This window comes from Muntiacus reevesi, chromosome 9, assembly GCF_963930625.1.
Source record: "Muntiacus reevesi chromosome 9, mMunRee1.1, whole genome shotgun sequence".
NCBI classification, from domain to species: Eukaryota; Metazoa; Chordata; class Mammalia; order Artiodactyla; family Cervidae; genus Muntiacus; species Muntiacus reevesi.
The window spans coordinates 40,988,168-41,005,891 of NC_089257.1; the positions used below are offsets into that span (position 1 = coordinate 40,988,168).

Consider the following 17,724-nt stretch of genomic DNA (forward strand, 5'->3'; position numbering starts at 1 on the left):
TGAATAAAGACTAAAAGCTAAAATATACTGCTAGAAACTCATTACAATATTTTAAATGCATGATACACAGATGTGAAGACCCAGTTCCTACTTCTGATCTTGTGACATTTTTGTAGTTGCTTTTAGAAGAGTACACAATATGTTTGTGAAGAACACAGTATCTAAGATACAAAAAGCATGAATTCAAGTCTCAATCCTGCTCTGTTAGATGTCTTGCCTTTGATGGCCCAAATGTCTTTGACTTAGTTTCTTCACCTCTAAAATACAATTAATCATTTCAATGAGCAGTTTTGAAGAATAAATGGTATATATTAAAGGCAGTTAATAGAATGCCTAGTATAAAATACACAATAAATGTTAGTTATTATAGGCATTACTTAAATTATTTCATTATTACTATTTTTCTGCTTCTATTATTGGACTGTAAATCCCTTAGGGTATATTATATATGTATTTTATGACAGAAAACTCAAAAATGCTTACTAAATATTTGTTGAACAAATGGAAAGATGAGAAAAAAAATGTCTGAAAGACAGTAGCCTACTAGAATTGCTTTTCTACAGTGAAAGCAACGTCTATCATGATTTTCTCAAACTTAATTATCTCTGTCTATTTCATAAGAAGACTGAGCATAGCTTTACGAATCTGCTTTGTTTTTACACTGTAGATGATGGGGTTGAGCACAGGAGGAAAAAGCAAGTACATATCAGCCATCATTGAATGGACTACTTTGGGAGCTGATTGCCCATAGCGATGCACAAATGACAGGTTAATCATGGGGATGTAGAATATAGAAACCGCTCCAATGTGGGAGACACAGGTGCTAAAAACTTTGTGTCGTTCTTGAGGGGAGGAAATACTGAGAACAGAGTGAATGATCAAGATATAAGACAGGACAATGAATGGTGTATCTACTCCTGTGGTCAGGATGAGATCAATTAATCCACAGATGCTATTGGCCCGAGTATCTGAACATGCCAATTTAATCACATCTGGATGATAGCAGTAGGAGTGGGAAAGCACATTCCCTCCACAAAAACTGAGGGGCTTAAGAAGCAAAAGTAGTGGTACAATTAATACTACAGTGCGTATAACCATCAAGAGACCCATCTGAATGATTCTATAATCAGTGAGAATGGTAGTGTACCTCAGAGGATCACAGATGGCCACATAGCGGTCAAAGGCCATAGCCAGCAGCACCCCAGATTCTGTGAAGGTAAACCCATGAAGAAAAAACATCTGGATAATGCACATGTCTAGACTGATTTCACTTGCATCAAACCAGAGGATACCTAATGTGGTTGACATTGTGGAAACAGTCAAACCCAAGTCAGCAGCTGCCAGCATGGAGAGGAAATAGCACATGGGCTCGTGGAGTCTCTGCTGGGTGATGATGACAAAGAGGATCATGCTGTTCCCACAGAGGGCAGTGGCATAGAGACAGCAGAAGGGAATGGAGACCCAAGCACAGGCAAACTCTAGGCCAGGAATTCCAGTCAACAAGAAAGTTGGAAATTTAGATGTTGAATTACCTAAGATTTCCATGTTTTCCTGGACTGGTAGCATGTATCTTCACAATGCACACATCCTACAGAAATAATACATTATATTGTTACATGAAGATATCCAGATAAATTTTTTCTTGGCTAGGAGAGTTATCTAAGGTCATGGATAAGTGATTGTTTATATTATATATATATATATATATATATATATATATATATATATATATATATATATATAACAGAGTATGATTTATAGCTTTCACTATATATATAAAACATATTTATTCTTAAATTTAAGAAAACACATTCAAATAATTCCAAACATTTTGATAATAACTATTTTCTATATTGACAGAATTTTTAGCTCCATCATGTTATAAGATTAAATGGATAGAGAGTTAAGAAAAATCAATACATTGAATACATTCAATTTTGAATATCTTATGTAAGAAGTGACAAAGAGAAATTCAGCTAAAGATGTTGAGTCTGCTGTGCCCATGTAGGCATGACTCTCCAGGCAAACATTTCCAGGTTCTTGTTAGTAATATATTTTTGGAAGTTACCACTATATGAGTGCCATGTTGATCCAGTAGTGTGGGTGAATACTTTCAGGGAGTAGGCTTCTATAAGAAAAAACCAATAAAGATGGAATTTGATAGAAGTTATTGGAAAGGACTATAAAGACTAAAGCAAGATGAGACTGGATAGCCTTCCTGGAACCACTAAAACCAAGAGAGTCTAGTGTCATGTCTGGGTGTTACATGAACAATAGTACTGAACTGCTTGAGTGGATCTTCTAAGGATCAAAAATGTCAAATGCTGCTAAGAACACATGAATGACTCTAAGAAACAAAACAAACAAACAAAACTAGATGAAATCCAGCAATGAAATCTGAGAATCTGCCACAGTGGCTTGGGGAATAAATGGAAAAGTCCTGGAGGCATGGCATATATTACTTCTGGAAACTTGTCAGTGAAAGCAAGGAGAAAAATAAGCCATGACTAAGGGTGACCATAAGGTGGATGGAGGATATTTGTAATATAGGAAAAAGAGCTGAGCATATTTATAAACTAAGGTTCAAAATGTGTTACAGGGTGAGGGATTAAAACTATAGAATGACAGGAGTTAATTGACATATAAAATTCCCTAAGGAAATAGTGTGTGTGTGCTCATGATCAGTCGTGTCTGACTATTTACGATTCTGTGGACTGTAGCCCGCCGGACTTCTCTGTCCATAGAATTTTCCAGGCAAGAATACTGGAGTTGGTTGCCACTTCCTACTCCAGGGGATCTTCCTGACCCAGGGATTGAACCCACAACCCCTGCATCTCCTGAATTGGCAGGTAGATTCTTTACAACTGCGGAGATTGAATATAAAGCATGACATTATTGGTTTGGATAAAATGTTCCTTCGGGTCTTCTGTACGCTGTTATGGAAAACACAGAATTAATTTTTTGGCCAACCAAATAATTAACCCTCACAAGATGAGGATCAACACATCCACTGACACTAGAGGGTATGTACAAGTGGGTAAGTTGGTGTAAGGCTGTGTGGGACAATTATCACCCAGTGCTACTAGTTTTTGTTTTGTTTCACAATTTTTAAAATTGTGGTCAAATACAACTAACATTTCACTGCAGATGGTGATTGCAGCCATGAAATTAAAAGACGCTTACTTCTTGGAAGGAAAGTTATGACCAACCTAGACAGCATATTAAAAATCAGGGACATTACTTTGTCAACGAAGGTCTGTCTAGTCAAGACTATGACTTTTCCAGTAATCATGTATGGATGTGAGAGTTGGACTATAAAGAAAGCTGAGCGCAGAAGAATTGATGCTTTTGAACTGCAGTGATGGTGAAGACTCTTGAGAGTCCCTTGGACAGCAAGAAGATCCAACCAGTCCATCCTAAAGGAGATCAGTCCTGGGTGTTCATTGGAAGGACTGGTGTTGAAGCTGAAACTCCAATAATTTGGCCACCTGATGCAAAGAGCTGACTCATTTGAAAAGACCCTGATGCTGGGAAAGATTGAGGGCATGAAGAGAAGGGGACGACAGAGGATGAGATGGTTGGGTGGCATCATCAACTCAGTGGATATGAGTTTGGGTAAACTCCGGGAATTGGTGATGGACAGGGAGGCCTGGCGTGCTGTGGTTCACAGGGTCACAAAGAGTCAGACACAACTGAAGGACTGAACTGAACTGAACAACTAACATGTAATTTACCATCCTAACCATTTTATAGTGTTCCTTTCAGTGGATTTAAATGCATTCATAATGTCGTGCAACCATCACTATCATCCATCTCCATAGCTGTTTCATCTTGTAAAACTGAAGCTCTGTATCCATTAAACAATAGCTTCTCAGTCTCCCATTTTCCCAGTCCCTGGCAACCACCATTTTATTTTCTGTCTCTGTGATTTTTACTGTTTTAAGTGTCTCATATAAGGGAATCATACAATATTTTTTCTTTTGTAACTGACATCTCACTGGAAATAATGTCCTCAAGAGTTATCCATGTTTCAGCATATGTTAGAATTTTGTTTCTTTTTAACCGGAGCTTATTTTTTTTTTCTTACCTGATTCATCAGGGGAAAATTTACTGTTCTTCAGGGAGTATTAGGTATATTTCCAGTGTCAAAATAAATTCTAGGAAAACTTAAAATCAAAGAATAGCAATATTAGTTATTATAACTTTAATATTTCTCAATCAAGCTTTTAAAAATAGGTAAAACTTACTTCCTAAAAATGAATTCCCTGCAACAAGTATACGTATGCTAGTTTTCTATAGTTCCCTTTGAATTGCCAGTTCTCAAGATAGCAATTCAATCTGAGAAAATCATCATCATAATATTGACTATAAAGTAGAAAGGCTCAATTGTCTGTATTATATGGATCTCTGAGGACAGGGTAAAACCTACCATTATCTGACTTTTTTGTAGGCTCATTTGAACAATTATGAATAGAACACAAAGCATAAAATCAATACAACAAACACCTTTCTCTAGCTTCTTACCAGCTTTATGTGGAAAAACAAGCCTTCTCTGTCTTTATCAGCAGAGAGTGAACAAGTTACAACCCTGGAGTCATTGATTTTATAATAAAGTGGAACTGAACTGTGGAGCCATTGGTAAAATATGAATATCCCTGGGGCTGCATGTATAGAAAAGCAGAAATCCCCCTATCTCCATCCATTAATATAATATAGTGGTGTGTAATCTCAGAAGGGTTTTAGCTACTAACATGAGTGACCAAAGGTCCACAGAGACAATATTGCAAAGCAAAATAAACCAAATCATCCATATAAATGGAAAGCTTAGGCATTGTTCTGGGCCCTGGGGAATAGAGAGATGCATGTCATTATGTCTAGATTATCAGTATGCTAGAAAGATAAGAAAGCAAATCAATGTTCACTGGAACAATTATGAAGACAATGAAAAAGAAGAAAATATGTACTTCAGTCTTCAAGCCCCTGTCTTTTCACTATCATATCGATCCATAGGGATGATGATATATCTGTTCCCAAATCCATCTCTCTCCAACTACTCATTTCCTTTTTCCCAATAAATGGGTCACTTTCTGGTATGTTCAGTTCAGTTCAATTCAGTAACTCAGTCATGTCCAACTATTTGCGACCCCATGGACTGCAGCATGCCAGGCCTCCCTGTCCATCACGAATTCCCGGAGTTTACTGAAACTCATGTCCATTGAGTCGGTGATGACATCTAACTGTCTCATCCTCTGCCATCCCCTTCTCCTCCTGCCTTCAATCATTCCCAACATCAGGGTCTTTTCAAATGAGTCAGTTCTTTCTATCAGGTAGTCAAAGTATTTGAGTTTCAGCTTCGACATCAGTCCTTCCAATGAATATTCAGGACTGCTTTCCTTTAGGATGGACTGGTTGGATATCCTTGTAGTCCAAGGGACTCTCAGGAGTCTTCTCCAATGCCACAGTTCAAAAGCATCAATTCTTTGGTGCTCACCCTTCCTTATAGTCCAACTCTCACATCCATACATGGCTACTGGAAAAACGGCCTTGACTAGACAGACCTTTGTTGGCAAAGTAACATCTCTGCTTTTTAATATGCTGTCTAGGTTTGTCATTTCTTTTCTTCCAAGTAGTAAGCGTCTTTAAATTTCAAGGCTGCAGTCACAATCTGCAGTGATTTTGTGCCCCCCAAAATAAAGTCTGCCACTGTTTCCCCATCTATTTGCCATGAAGTGATGGGACCAGATGCCATGATCTTAATTTTCTGAATGTTGAGCTTTAAGCCAACTTTTTCACTCTCCTCTTTCACTTTCATCAAGAGGTTCTTTAGTTCTTTGCTTTCTGTCATAAGGATATTGTCATCTGCATATCTGAGGTTATTGATATTTCTCCCAGCAATCTTGATTCCAGTTTGTGCTTCATCTAGCCCAGCGTTTCTCATGATGTACTCTGCATAGAAGTTAAATAAGCAGGGTGACAATATACAGCTTCGACATACTCCTTTTCCTATTTGAAACCAGTCTGTTGTTCCATGTCCAGTTCTAACTGTTGCTTCCTGACCTGCATACAGATTTCTCAAGAGGTAGGTCAGGTGGTCTGGTATTCTCATCTCTTTAAGAATTTTCCAGAGTTTGTGGCGATCCACACAAAGGCTTTGGCATAGTCAATAAAGCAGAAGTAGATTTTTTGTGGGACTCTCTTGCTTTTATGATGATCCAACAGATATTGGCAGTTTGATCTCTGGTTCCTCTGTCTTTTCTAAATCCAGCTTGAACATCTGGAAGTTCACGGTTCATGTACTGTTGAAGACTGACTTGGAGAATTTTGTATATTATGTTAATTGGGTCCAATTTTTCTAGTGACTGAGGTCACTTTGGGCAAATGATTAGTTTTCATGTGTATGTGTTCTTGCTCTCTTACTTGCCATTTTCCTGTGGTACTCAGTGTAAGGATCTAGACTCTGGGGAGAATTTGGTCATTCTTGCCACTGTGGCCAGTTAAGCAATGGATACAGACTACTGTATGGACCTAGAAATTTTAGACCCATAGAAAAGGTGAAAATTCACACCCAGATATCATGTATCTCCTTTATAGAGAAGTGTCACATTGACAGAGGGCATCTTGTTTGCCTAGATAACAACAAATCCAATAATGTGTTCCAATTTAGCTATTTTTCTTTAATGTGTATTTGGCTATTATTCCTTGTGTAAGAACTCTTAATGGCAGAAAGTGCGAGGGGGGTTTAATTCAAGCACTCTAATTCTTCCTGGAACCACCACCCCACCCCGTACCCCAAGTGTCTGGACTGATACTTCAACAACAAAAATGAGCCAAATTATTGTTTGAAATCTAATGTCAGTGTTAAAGATGAAAAGTTCCCCACTACTGAATTAAAATAGTTTAGAATCTAACTAGAGTCTCCATCTACATCCTTCTGGTAAGACAGATTACAAACTAATAAAACACTCCCTGATTATCCCTGCTTTCTTGAGCCCTTGTGTAATTATCTGATTTTGACTGTGGGTAGGATTTATACTTTCTTTTAGCCAGTAGAATGTGGCAAAGATAGTGGGGCATTACTTCTGTGCTAATGTCACATAGGATCTAGCTTTAATAAAAGAAGCTGCCATGTTGTGCAGGCCCACTCTGCAAAGAACTGAGGGCTGTCTCCAGCCAACAACCAGCTAGAAACTCAGTGTTGCCTTCTCTAGCCAACAGCTAGCAAGAAACACAGTTTCTCAATCCAACAGACCTTGAGGAACTGACTGAATTCTGCCAACAGCCACACAATCTTGAAAGCATATTCTTCTCCTGTGGATCCTCAAAAGAGACCCTGGCCTTGACAATCTCTTGATTACAGCCTTGCAGAGGACTCAGCTCAGCTGTGCCCAGACTCTGGACTTACAGAAACTGTGAGATAAACACTTTTAAGCTACTGCATTTGTGGTGAATTGTTATGCAGCGATAAATAACTTCTACTTAAAACCTGAAAAAAAATCTGCTTTGGTTGTTCTTTGTTTTACTATCTCTGATTGCCAGTGAGTGTGAAAACACTAAAATACAGAGTGACATTTACTTCTGCCCTGGGTGATACGCCATGAGTCTTTTTTTTTTTTTTTTATAACCTTTCTCATTTATTTTTTATTTATTATTTATTTATTTTTTTTTAATTTTATTTTATTAGTTGGAGGCCAATTACTTCACAACATTTCAGTGGGTTTTGTCATACATTGACACGAATCAGCCATTGAGTTACACGTATTCCCCATCCCGATCCCCCCTCCCACCTCCCTCTCCACCGGACTCCTCTGGGTCCGAGGCTTTGATGCTATTGAAAGCAAAGATTGCGCATTTTATCCTTTGTGAATCATCTAAAACAAGCTGAACACATAGGAAGAAAGTAATGATTCATTGAATCATAAATAATATTTTAATAGAAAGATAATATTCATTCAGCAAATTATGCACTTCATGAGCATACTGCTTGCTTGTTGATTTATCACATTCTATTGACACCCAGACAATAATACAGAATAGAGGCTACCAAGTTTTTTTTCTTTTCTGTAAAGACTGTAAAGTAAATTTATTAGGCTTGTACTGGTCATACAGTTTTCTGTAGTAACTACTTAATTTTGATGTTGTATGATCCAGCCATTGAATATACTGAATGGGTATGGCTATTTTCAAATTAAACTTTCTTTGTAAATCAAATGGCAGGCAGATTAGACACGCAGGTCATACTTTGCCAATTCTGATATACAGCCTTACCAGATAACCTCTAGTACTCCAGCTCCAGCCCATGCCATTAACCATCCCCTTACACCAGAAGTAACTACTATCCTGACTTTCAACATCCTAGATTAGTTTTACTCATAATTTTCATATATAATGTAATGAAATATAAATATATACATTGAATAACACAGTATGTATGCTCTTATTTTGGAGAAGGAAATGACAACCCACTCCAGTATTCTTGCCTAGAGAATCCTGTGGACAGAGGAGCCTGCTAGGCTGCTGTCCCCTGGGTTGCACAGAGTTGGACACGACTGAAGTGACTTAGCATTCACGCTTGGATTGGAGAAGGAAATGGCAACCCACTCCAGTATTCTTACCTGGAGAAACCCAGGGACAGAGGAGCCTGGTGGGCTGCCATCTATGGGGTCGCACAGAGTTGGACACGACTGAAGCGACTTAGCAGCAGTAGCCGCATACTTTTATTTCTGGCTCATTTCACATTTTCTTTAAGAGATTTTTCAATGTTATGTGTTGGAATTGTTCACTCTTTTCGATTCTTATAATTGCATGAACGTAGCCAAAATTATCAGTTTTTATTTCATTGGACACTTTCATTGTGTTCAGGTTTTGGTTATAAAAAATGATGCTGCTGTTAAGATTATTATCTCTTTCAAGCATGCATATATACATTTTTGTTGGTTATATTCTACAAGTAAAATTTCTAGGTCAGCTTTGAGATGCTACCAGTTTTTTTTTAATTAACTTATTTTAATTGGAGGTTAATTACAATATTGTGGTGGTTTTTGCCATACATTGACATGAATCAGCTACGGGTGTACATGTGTCCCCCCATTCCAAACCCCACTCCCACCTCCGTCCCCATCCTATATCTCTGGGTCGTCCCAGTGCACTGGCTTTGAGTGCCCTGTTTCATGCATCAAACTTGGACTGGTGATCTATTTCACATATGGTAATATACATGTTTGAATGTTATTCTCTCAAATCATCCCACCTTGCCTTCTCCCACAGTCCAAAAGTCTGTTCTTTATATCTGTGTCTCTTTAGCTGTCTTGCACATAGGGTTGTCATCACCATCTTTCTAAATTCCATATATATATGTGTGTGTCTGTTAATATACTGTATTGGTGTTTTTCTTTCTGACTTACTGCACTCTGTATAATTAGGCTTCAGTTTCATCCACCTCATTAGAACTGACTCAAATGTGTTCTTTTTAATAGCTGAGTAATATTCCATTGTGCATATGTACCACAACTTTCATATCCATTCATCTGCCAATGGACATCTAGGTTGCTTCCATGTCCTAGTTATTGTAAATAGTGCTGCAATAAACATTGGGTACATGTGTCTCTTTCAGTTCTGGTTTCCTCGGTGTGTATGCCCAGCAGTGGGATTGCTGGGTCATATGGCACTTCTATTTCCAAGTTTTTAAGGAATCTCCACGCTGTTCTCCGTAGCGGCTGTACTAGTTTGCATTCCCACCAACAGTGTAAGAGGGTTCCCTTTTCAGCACACCCTCTCCAGCATTTATTGTTCGGCTATGTCAGATATCTTTTCATGTGTTTAAGCACTTTGCTACAGATGAGCCTGTTTGCAGGACACAGGGATAGAGACACAGACATAGAGAGTGGACATGTGGACATAGCGAGGGAAAGAGAGAGTGAGAGGAATTGGGAGAGATGGGTCGACATATATACACTACTGTGTGTAGAATAGATAGCTAGTGTGAAGCTGCTGCATAGCACAAGGAGCTCAGCTTGGTGCTCTCTGATGACCCAGATGGGTGGAGTGGGGGAGGGGTGGGGGAGGGAGGTCCAAAAGGGAAGGGGTATATGTGTATACATATATATAGCTGATTCACTTTGTTGTATAGCAGAGAGTAGTACAACATTGTAAAGCAATTATACTCTGATAAAATAAAATGTAAACCCTCCCCCAAAGCACTTTTCATCTAGTTTCTTATGAAGTGTTCATTCCAAACTTTTCTCCATTTTTCTATTGACTTGTTTGATTTTTCTTATCAATTTTATAGAGTTCTTTATATATCCTCTTCTTAATAGTCACTTTCTTGAAAGTACGTTTCGATGGATAAAATTTTCCATTTTAATTTAGAGCAAACTTTTTTCTTTATATTTAGTACCTTATATGTTAAAGAACTAGTGGTTTAGATTCCAACAACTTAAGTATACTTCCCAGTGTTATCTAAAGGAACTTTATTTTTTACATCTATAATCCATTTGGAAGAGATTTTTGTTTAAGGTATTGAGGTGGAGGTCATGCTTATTTTCTGTGAAGGAATATAAAATTAACCTAGCAACTTTCATTGAAGAGACCATCTTTTCTCCACAGCTATATGGTTCCATATAGAGTGTCCATATATGTAGTGTATAAGTTTTGGACTCTTTTCTGCTTTAATACTCCATTTGTCTAATTCTGGGCAAAAGTCACATTGTCATAATTATTGTAGCTTTGTAACAGTTCTGTTTTTGAATAGAGTAAGGCAACTTTATTTCTAAAAATTTATTGTGAATGTTAGAATAACTAGTTAATACACACACACACACACACACACACACACACACACACACACACCAATCTACACAGAAATTCTGAGGTTTCAGTGGGATTACACTGAACCAGCTAGGGGAGAATATTTCACAATACTTTACTGAATCATTCAATCCATGAATATGATTTATACCTACTGTTACTTAGTTTCTTTAGTTTCTTTTTTTTTCATTTATTTTTATTAGTTGGAGGCTAATTACTTTACAATATTGTAGTGGTTTTTGTCACACATTGACATGAATCAGCCATGGATTTGCATGTGTTCCCCATCCCGATCCCCCCTCCCACCTCCCTCTCCACCCGATCCCTCTGGGTCTTCCCAGTGCACCAAGCCCAAGCACTTGTCTCAAGGCTTTTTTATAGTTTTCAGAGTAGAAATGTCTTATACCTTTGTGAAATTTATTCTTAAGTATGCAGTTTTTCATGTGTTTTAAATAGGAACCCTTTAAATCTACTCTTCTGGTTGTTGGTGGAAAATCTGAAAAATATTCTTTCTGTGATGACATACCATAAATCTTATTTGTGATTCATTTCAGTCTTCTACCTAATCTATAAGACTTTCAATATATAATAATATTTACTTTTCTTCTTTCCTTTCCATTTATTCTGTGTGTGTGTTACTTCACTTTGGGTGCCTGGATTGGCTGGGTCCTTCTTTGCAATATTGAATAAAACTGGTCTTATAAAACTCATTAGGAAGTGTTCCTTATTTTCCTGTTCTCTCAAAAGAGTTTGTGTATTTGGAGCCTATAGTTTGGAAATTAAATCAAAGTGTTCTGTGTTTTCTTTCTGTCTGTCTCCCTTCCTACTGTCCTTCTCTTCCTTCCTTTTTCTCTCTCCCTCCATTCCTTTCTTCATTTTGTCCTTTTATCTTTCTTCCCTCCTACTTTTATGTCTTTGTGTTGGTTTGTACATATAAATATAATGTATTTGATAATTATGGGATTATTGAGTCTTTTTTTCTTTTATTACTATTCCAAACTATGCTTTTTAGATATTTTCACATCTTATCTGAATTTTCAAAAAATGGGTACCCAGGTTTTAAAAATCATTTTCTTTTACATCTTCAAAAGTGTCTGTTGGATTAGTAATGATGTCATTTCTTCTTTCCTAATTTTGATTTTTTATGCTTTTCCTCAACTATAATTGATCATTCTTTCCAGTCAGGTTTATTAGTCTTTCTAATGAGTTAACTTTTGTCTTTTTAATCTTATTTATTAGTTAATAGTTTTTAAACAAATCTTTTTGCACTAGCATTTATTACTTTATTTCATTTTCTGGGTTTTTTTTTGGGGGGAAGAGGTGTTCTTTACTTATTTTTCTAAATTCTGGAGCTAAATACTTAACTAATTTGTTTTCAGAGTTTCTTTTATTTCTTATTATACTCATTTTCTGGGCTCCCCTTGTGGTAAAGAGTCCATCTATCAATGTAGGAGATACAGGTTTGATCCCTGGGTTAGGAAGATCCCCTGGAGAAGGAAATGCCAATCCACTCCAGTGTTCTTGCCTGGGAAATCCCATGGACAGAGGAGCCTAGTGGGCTATAAAGTCCATGGGGTTGCAAAAGATTCGGACATGACAGTGACTAAATAACAAATACTCATTTTCTACTAAAATTTCTCTCTAAGCCCAATTTTAGCTTTATCTCCATTTTTTTTTATTTGTTGGAGAAGAAAATGTCAAGAAGAGGAAATATATAAAGACTTTATAACAGAAGAAAAACAAAAATAGTGTAAGACTTTATTTGTGGAGGGTGGAAGTGAGGTAAGGCATAATAGAAGCTGCAAGGTGGTAACAGAGGCACAATTGTATGTACATAATTAATATTACAACTTTACTAACATCACTTCTCTACCATTGTTTGTTCAGTTTTACTAACTTTCAGGGGGAAATAACAAAGGAAAAAATTAATACTGTCTATAGAAAGCTCAGAAAAGCTATTACACTCCTAAATCCATTCACCTTAAGATGTAAATGTTTCTACAAGATATGGAAAAAGGCACAAAATATCTTTCGTTCAGTGCATTATTTCATACTCTTTACTCAATTCTGATCCTTCTTTTGTATGTCTTGGGGCTTGCCTGGTGTCTCAAATGGTAAAGAATCTGCCTGCAATGCAGGAGATGAGTTCAATCCCTGGGTCAGGAAGATTCCCCTGGAGAAGAGAATGTTTACCCACTCCAGTATTCTTGCCTGGAGAATTTCATGGACAGAGGAACCTGGCAAGCTAATCTTATGTCAGAAGATTTTTGTGAGGGGGTAAAGAGGATGTATTTAGAAATGATATTGTCAGAAGAGACAGGAAAACACTAAATTTCACTACCATTTCTATCTTTTCCTTTGTGTGTTAGTTGCTCAGTCATGTCCAACTCTTTGTGATCCCACGGAGTGTAGTACACCAGGCTCCAAAGCCCATGGGATTTCCCAGGCTAGAATACTGGAGTGAGTTACCATTTCCTTCTCCACGGGATCTTTCCTCTTAGAGTCTTGTAATCTTCATTATCTACCCTTAAGTACTTAAGGATTGGAGCTGGTGCTAGAAATTTTAGAATTCAAGTTCAGCAATAGTAGATCATAATACCAGAACTATAGAATCCCCTTGTTTAAGCCAGGACAAAAAAATACATTTATATGATATTAAGGGATTGAAGATTAACATTTCTTAGATTCTCTCGAATCAGAAGAATAAAGAGAAACTTTTTTTCCCCAGGGCATTATGGATGTTTTTTAAAAGAGAATCTAATAAAACTTCCAACTCCAGTTGATTGTTCTTTAAGCTTTCATACCATCACTTTACCAGGCACAAAGGTTATTTTATAACCTTACATATAACCTCTCTTACTCCTTCCACTGTCTCACACATCCCTTACTCCAGCTAGAGTAACCATGTACAATCCTTGGTGTATCAGGCTACGTCATACTTCATTGGCTTCAGAGACCTGTGCCTTGGGCCTGGAAGATCCTTACGCTTTTATGTGTTACATATTATTCTTAGTCCGAGTAGTTAGCTCTTCAACCAATTCTTTGAACCTGCAATTTGATCTAGATATTTTCTTCAGTATCATATAACCTTCTGGATATAATTATATGATAACACTCCTATTCACTGCCATTATTATATATATTTAACTTTATGTCCCTGACACTAGACTATATAAACTAAAGGACAAGGATGTTTCTTATATAAACTTGTATTACCACCACTAAGGAAAAGTGTAATGTTACTCACAATAAAATGTTGAAGGAAGGGAGGAAGGAAGTAAGGCTATTTCTATCTAGGACATTGCATGATCAGACTCACCACTTTGTGTTTGGAAATAGTTTGTAGAAAGCTTTACGGATTTGTTTGGTCTTCACACTATATATAATAGGGTTCAGCACTGGGGGAAATAGGAAATGGAGATTTGACATCAGTGTATGAACATATAGTGGAGCATTATGTCCAAACCGATGTACCAAAGCCAAGATGACCCAGGGGATGTAGAAGATGGCAACAGCACCAATGTGAGAGATGCAAGTGCCAAAAGCCTTTTGCCTTTCCTCTGGGGAGGCAATGCTAAGGATGGACTTGATGATCAGCATGTAGGAGAGGAAAATGCAGGGAATATCTATACCTGAGGTCAGAATGAGAGCAACTAAACCACAGATGCTGTTGACCTTGACACTTGAGCAAGAACACTTAATCACATCAGGGTGGTAGCAATAGGAGTGAGAAGGCACATTAGGACCACAGAAGGATAACCTCTTAAGGAGCAGGAGCAAGGGCATCAGGTTGACCAGCATTCGTACAAAAATTACCATACCAGCTTTGATGATTCTAGAGTTGGTTAGAATCATAGCATATCTTAGGGGGTGGCAGATGGCAACAAAGTGGTCAAAAGCCATGGCCAAAAGCACAGAAGATTCCATGAGGGTGAATCCATGCAGAAAGAACATCTGCAGAATGCAAGCATCCAGGCTGATGGCCCTGGCATTGAACCAGAGGACACCAAGTGTTGTGGGAAGAGAGGAAATAGTGATGCCAATGTCGGTGCTGGAGAGCATGGAGAGGAAGTAGTACATGGGCTCATGGAGGCTAGAGTCTGTGATCACTACATACAGGATGGTGCTATTCCCCAAAAGGGCAATCACACAAAGGCAGCAAAAGGGGATAGAAAACCAGACGTGAAAAGTTTCTAGCCCTGGAACTCCAGTCAAGAAGAAAGTTGGGGAAGTGGAATTGCCAATGGACAGCATGGTGGCCTGAGTGAAATGGTATTCTCCTTCACTTAGTTCCTGCAATGATACATTTCATTGAGTCAAAACTACTCTCTGTCAGATATTCTGATAATTGTTCTAATGATTATACCTCATGTAGTCCCTACAGAGTTAGAGGTAGCTTTTATCTATCATCTTTATTTTACAGATAAGTTTCACCTAGATTAAATTAACCCATTAAACAAGTAAAAGATAAGTCTGACTCAAACCTGTCATTTTTCCTACTCTGTCATACTTAGCATATGGTATGAACAGCAGGACTGAAACTAGGGTGAGGCGAGTAAGACTTTTGCCTTGAGAATGGAATATAAGGATGGTGCTAAAAAAAAAAAAACAAAGCAAAAACAAACTCACAGGGATTGGATAGATAACATTTTTATGCAATATTTTAAAAAGTAAAAACCAGTGCAAAAATATCCATGACAAACAGAACATCAAAATTCTGAACCAGAGCTGTGTCAAACCACATTGGAGTCCAAAGCAAAATGAAAAATGTACATCACTATGTACATGTTTTTATGCATTTTTTGATACTTAATGTTTTTCAGAACAGTAATATAACTTGAAAATGTTGACAATTGAAAAGCAATTTTATTAAATCTCACATCATTATTTTATTTTCGTTTATTTATTTATTTTAATATAAATTTATTTATTATTTTAAATTTACGTATTTTATTTATATCATAATAGAATTATAATTTTACTTCAGCTAGTCATAAATTATTTATAATTCTCACATATCTCACATATCTCCAATATGGCAATTTTATCAACTGAAAATAAGATAAGTGGGACTTCCCTGGTGGTACAGAGGTTAAGATTCCATGATTCCAATGCAGGGGGATTGGGGTTTGATCCCTAGATCCCCAGCTGGGGAACTAAGGTCCCACAGGCCACACAGAATGGCCAAAAAGAAAAGAAAGAAAATGAGGTAAGCAAAAAAGTAGGTTTAAAAATATATTATTGATAAGTTTGCTTACATTAAAACTAAGGGTTCACATTTTTTTCTTTTGCCCTAAACTATAATATGACTTGGCATGGTACAGGATTTTATTTAAAACTTTGATGTTTTATTGATCATGGACTAAAAAATTAAGATTAGATTAAAATACTGCATTAAAACATTATTTATCATAATTGCTAAATTTTTTGGTGTCCCCTTAAATTTTTCACTCCCCTCCCTGTAGTACTGGCCTTTAGCAGTTGCTATCCTTGCTATGACCGCCCATCCCAACATGCTGCTGCTGCTCCTAAGTCACTTCAGTCGTGTCCGACTCTGTGAGATCCCATAGATGGCAGCCCACCCGGCTCCCTCGTCCCTGGGATTCTCCAGGCAAGAACACTGGAGTGGGTTGCCATTTCCTTCTCCCCCATCCCAACATAAATGATGCTAAAAAGAATTTTCATGATTCTGAGTTTCAGGGAAAGTTTAATACTTAACTTGTATTTTAAACTTTTAGAGCACTGTTGGAGGGTTTCTTTTTCCCCTCACTCCCATTTCCACCCCCTTCCCCACTATCTTCCCCAAGCCTAGAAAGAGGCAGGAAAAAAATCTTTCTTTCTTTTTCATATTTCTACTCCAGCTTTCCCTGCCTCTCTGTGACCTTGGTACTTCTCCTCCACATCTTCTCTTTTTGTTGCCTCCTTACCTGCTATTCACTGGAGGAAAAAGTTCCTTACCTTTACAAGACCCAATCAAAGAGACAAGTGAAAACTCCTGACTAATGGAACTGCTTTCTGGGGTACTTGGCTGGGGAGAATCTACAATTTCAGCCTTTTCAAGTAGGAGCAAATAGACATTTAAATAGCTTTCCTCACATGACAGCCCTGCCAAGAGCAGAATCCCTGGCCCCAAAGGGGCCTCGTAACCCACCCCAGAGAAAATGCATGAATTTTTTCAGGCATTTGATACACTTGAAGAAAACCTCCTGAGTGTAACATTTTTGCACAGACATTAACCACAGCTTTCCTGCTGTGAATTACACCCTTGGAAGGGGAAAGAGATGGAAGTGACATAACTGAGTATCAACACATGACTGCAGAGGCAGGACTCATTACATATATCATCTGATAGTCTTACTTTAGCATCTCATTCCCTACATTCTGCATTTAAAGAAAAAAAATCATTGAGAGAAAGAAGTAAGCACTAGTAAATATTATTTCAATGATTTAAGGAGGGATTAAAAGGAAGAAAAAAGACCAAAAGAAATTGCAGAAACAAATCTTCAATAAATAGAATTTTTTGACATGTTCTGAAATAATGATAACTATCACTTTTGAGCAGCTACTATGTACTGTACTTTATGGCTTAATTAATTCATACATTTGTGGCTGTTTCGTTGACAAATTTATTTAAATAATTATGGTGAGTGTGTATTGTGTTCTGACCTGTTCTGACAGTGACATATAATAATGGGGGAAGCAGATACATTTACTTAAACCCATTTTTAATTTTTATTTGGCTATATTAGGTATTAGTTATGGCATGCAGGATCTTCGATCTTCCTTGTGGCACACAGGATCTTCTCATTTCCTATGTGGGATTTTTAGTTGAAGTATGTGGGATCTAGTTCCCTAACCAGGGATTGAACCTGGGCCCCCTACATTGGGAATGTGGAGTCTTAGCCACTGGACCACCAGGGA

General features: G+C 37.5%; 2 protein-coding genes and 1 non-coding gene across 3 annotated transcripts; all 3 read right to left on the reverse strand.

Annotated features, from left to right (window-relative positions):
• Nucleotides 1–609: 609 nt before the first annotated feature.
• LOC136174814 (olfactory receptor 51F1-like) lies at nt 610–1,566 on the reverse strand. Its single transcript, XM_065945031.1, has one exon. The coding sequence runs from the start codon at nt 1,564–1,566 to the stop codon at nt 610–612; it is 957 nt and encodes a 318-aa protein (XP_065801103.1).
• Nucleotides 1,567–14,118: 12,552 nt separating this feature from the next.
• LOC136175779 (olfactory receptor 51F1-like) lies at nt 14,119–15,057 on the reverse strand. Its single transcript, XM_065945999.1, has one exon. The coding sequence runs from the start codon at nt 15,055–15,057 to the stop codon at nt 14,119–14,121; it is 939 nt and encodes a 312-aa protein (XP_065802071.1).
• A 2,594-nt stretch (nt 15,058–17,651) lies between these two features.
• Nucleotides 17,652–17,724, reverse strand: TRNAG-CCC (transfer RNA glycine (anticodon CCC)). The gene has a single exon. It is a non-coding gene; the product is annotated as a tRNA-Gly (tRNA).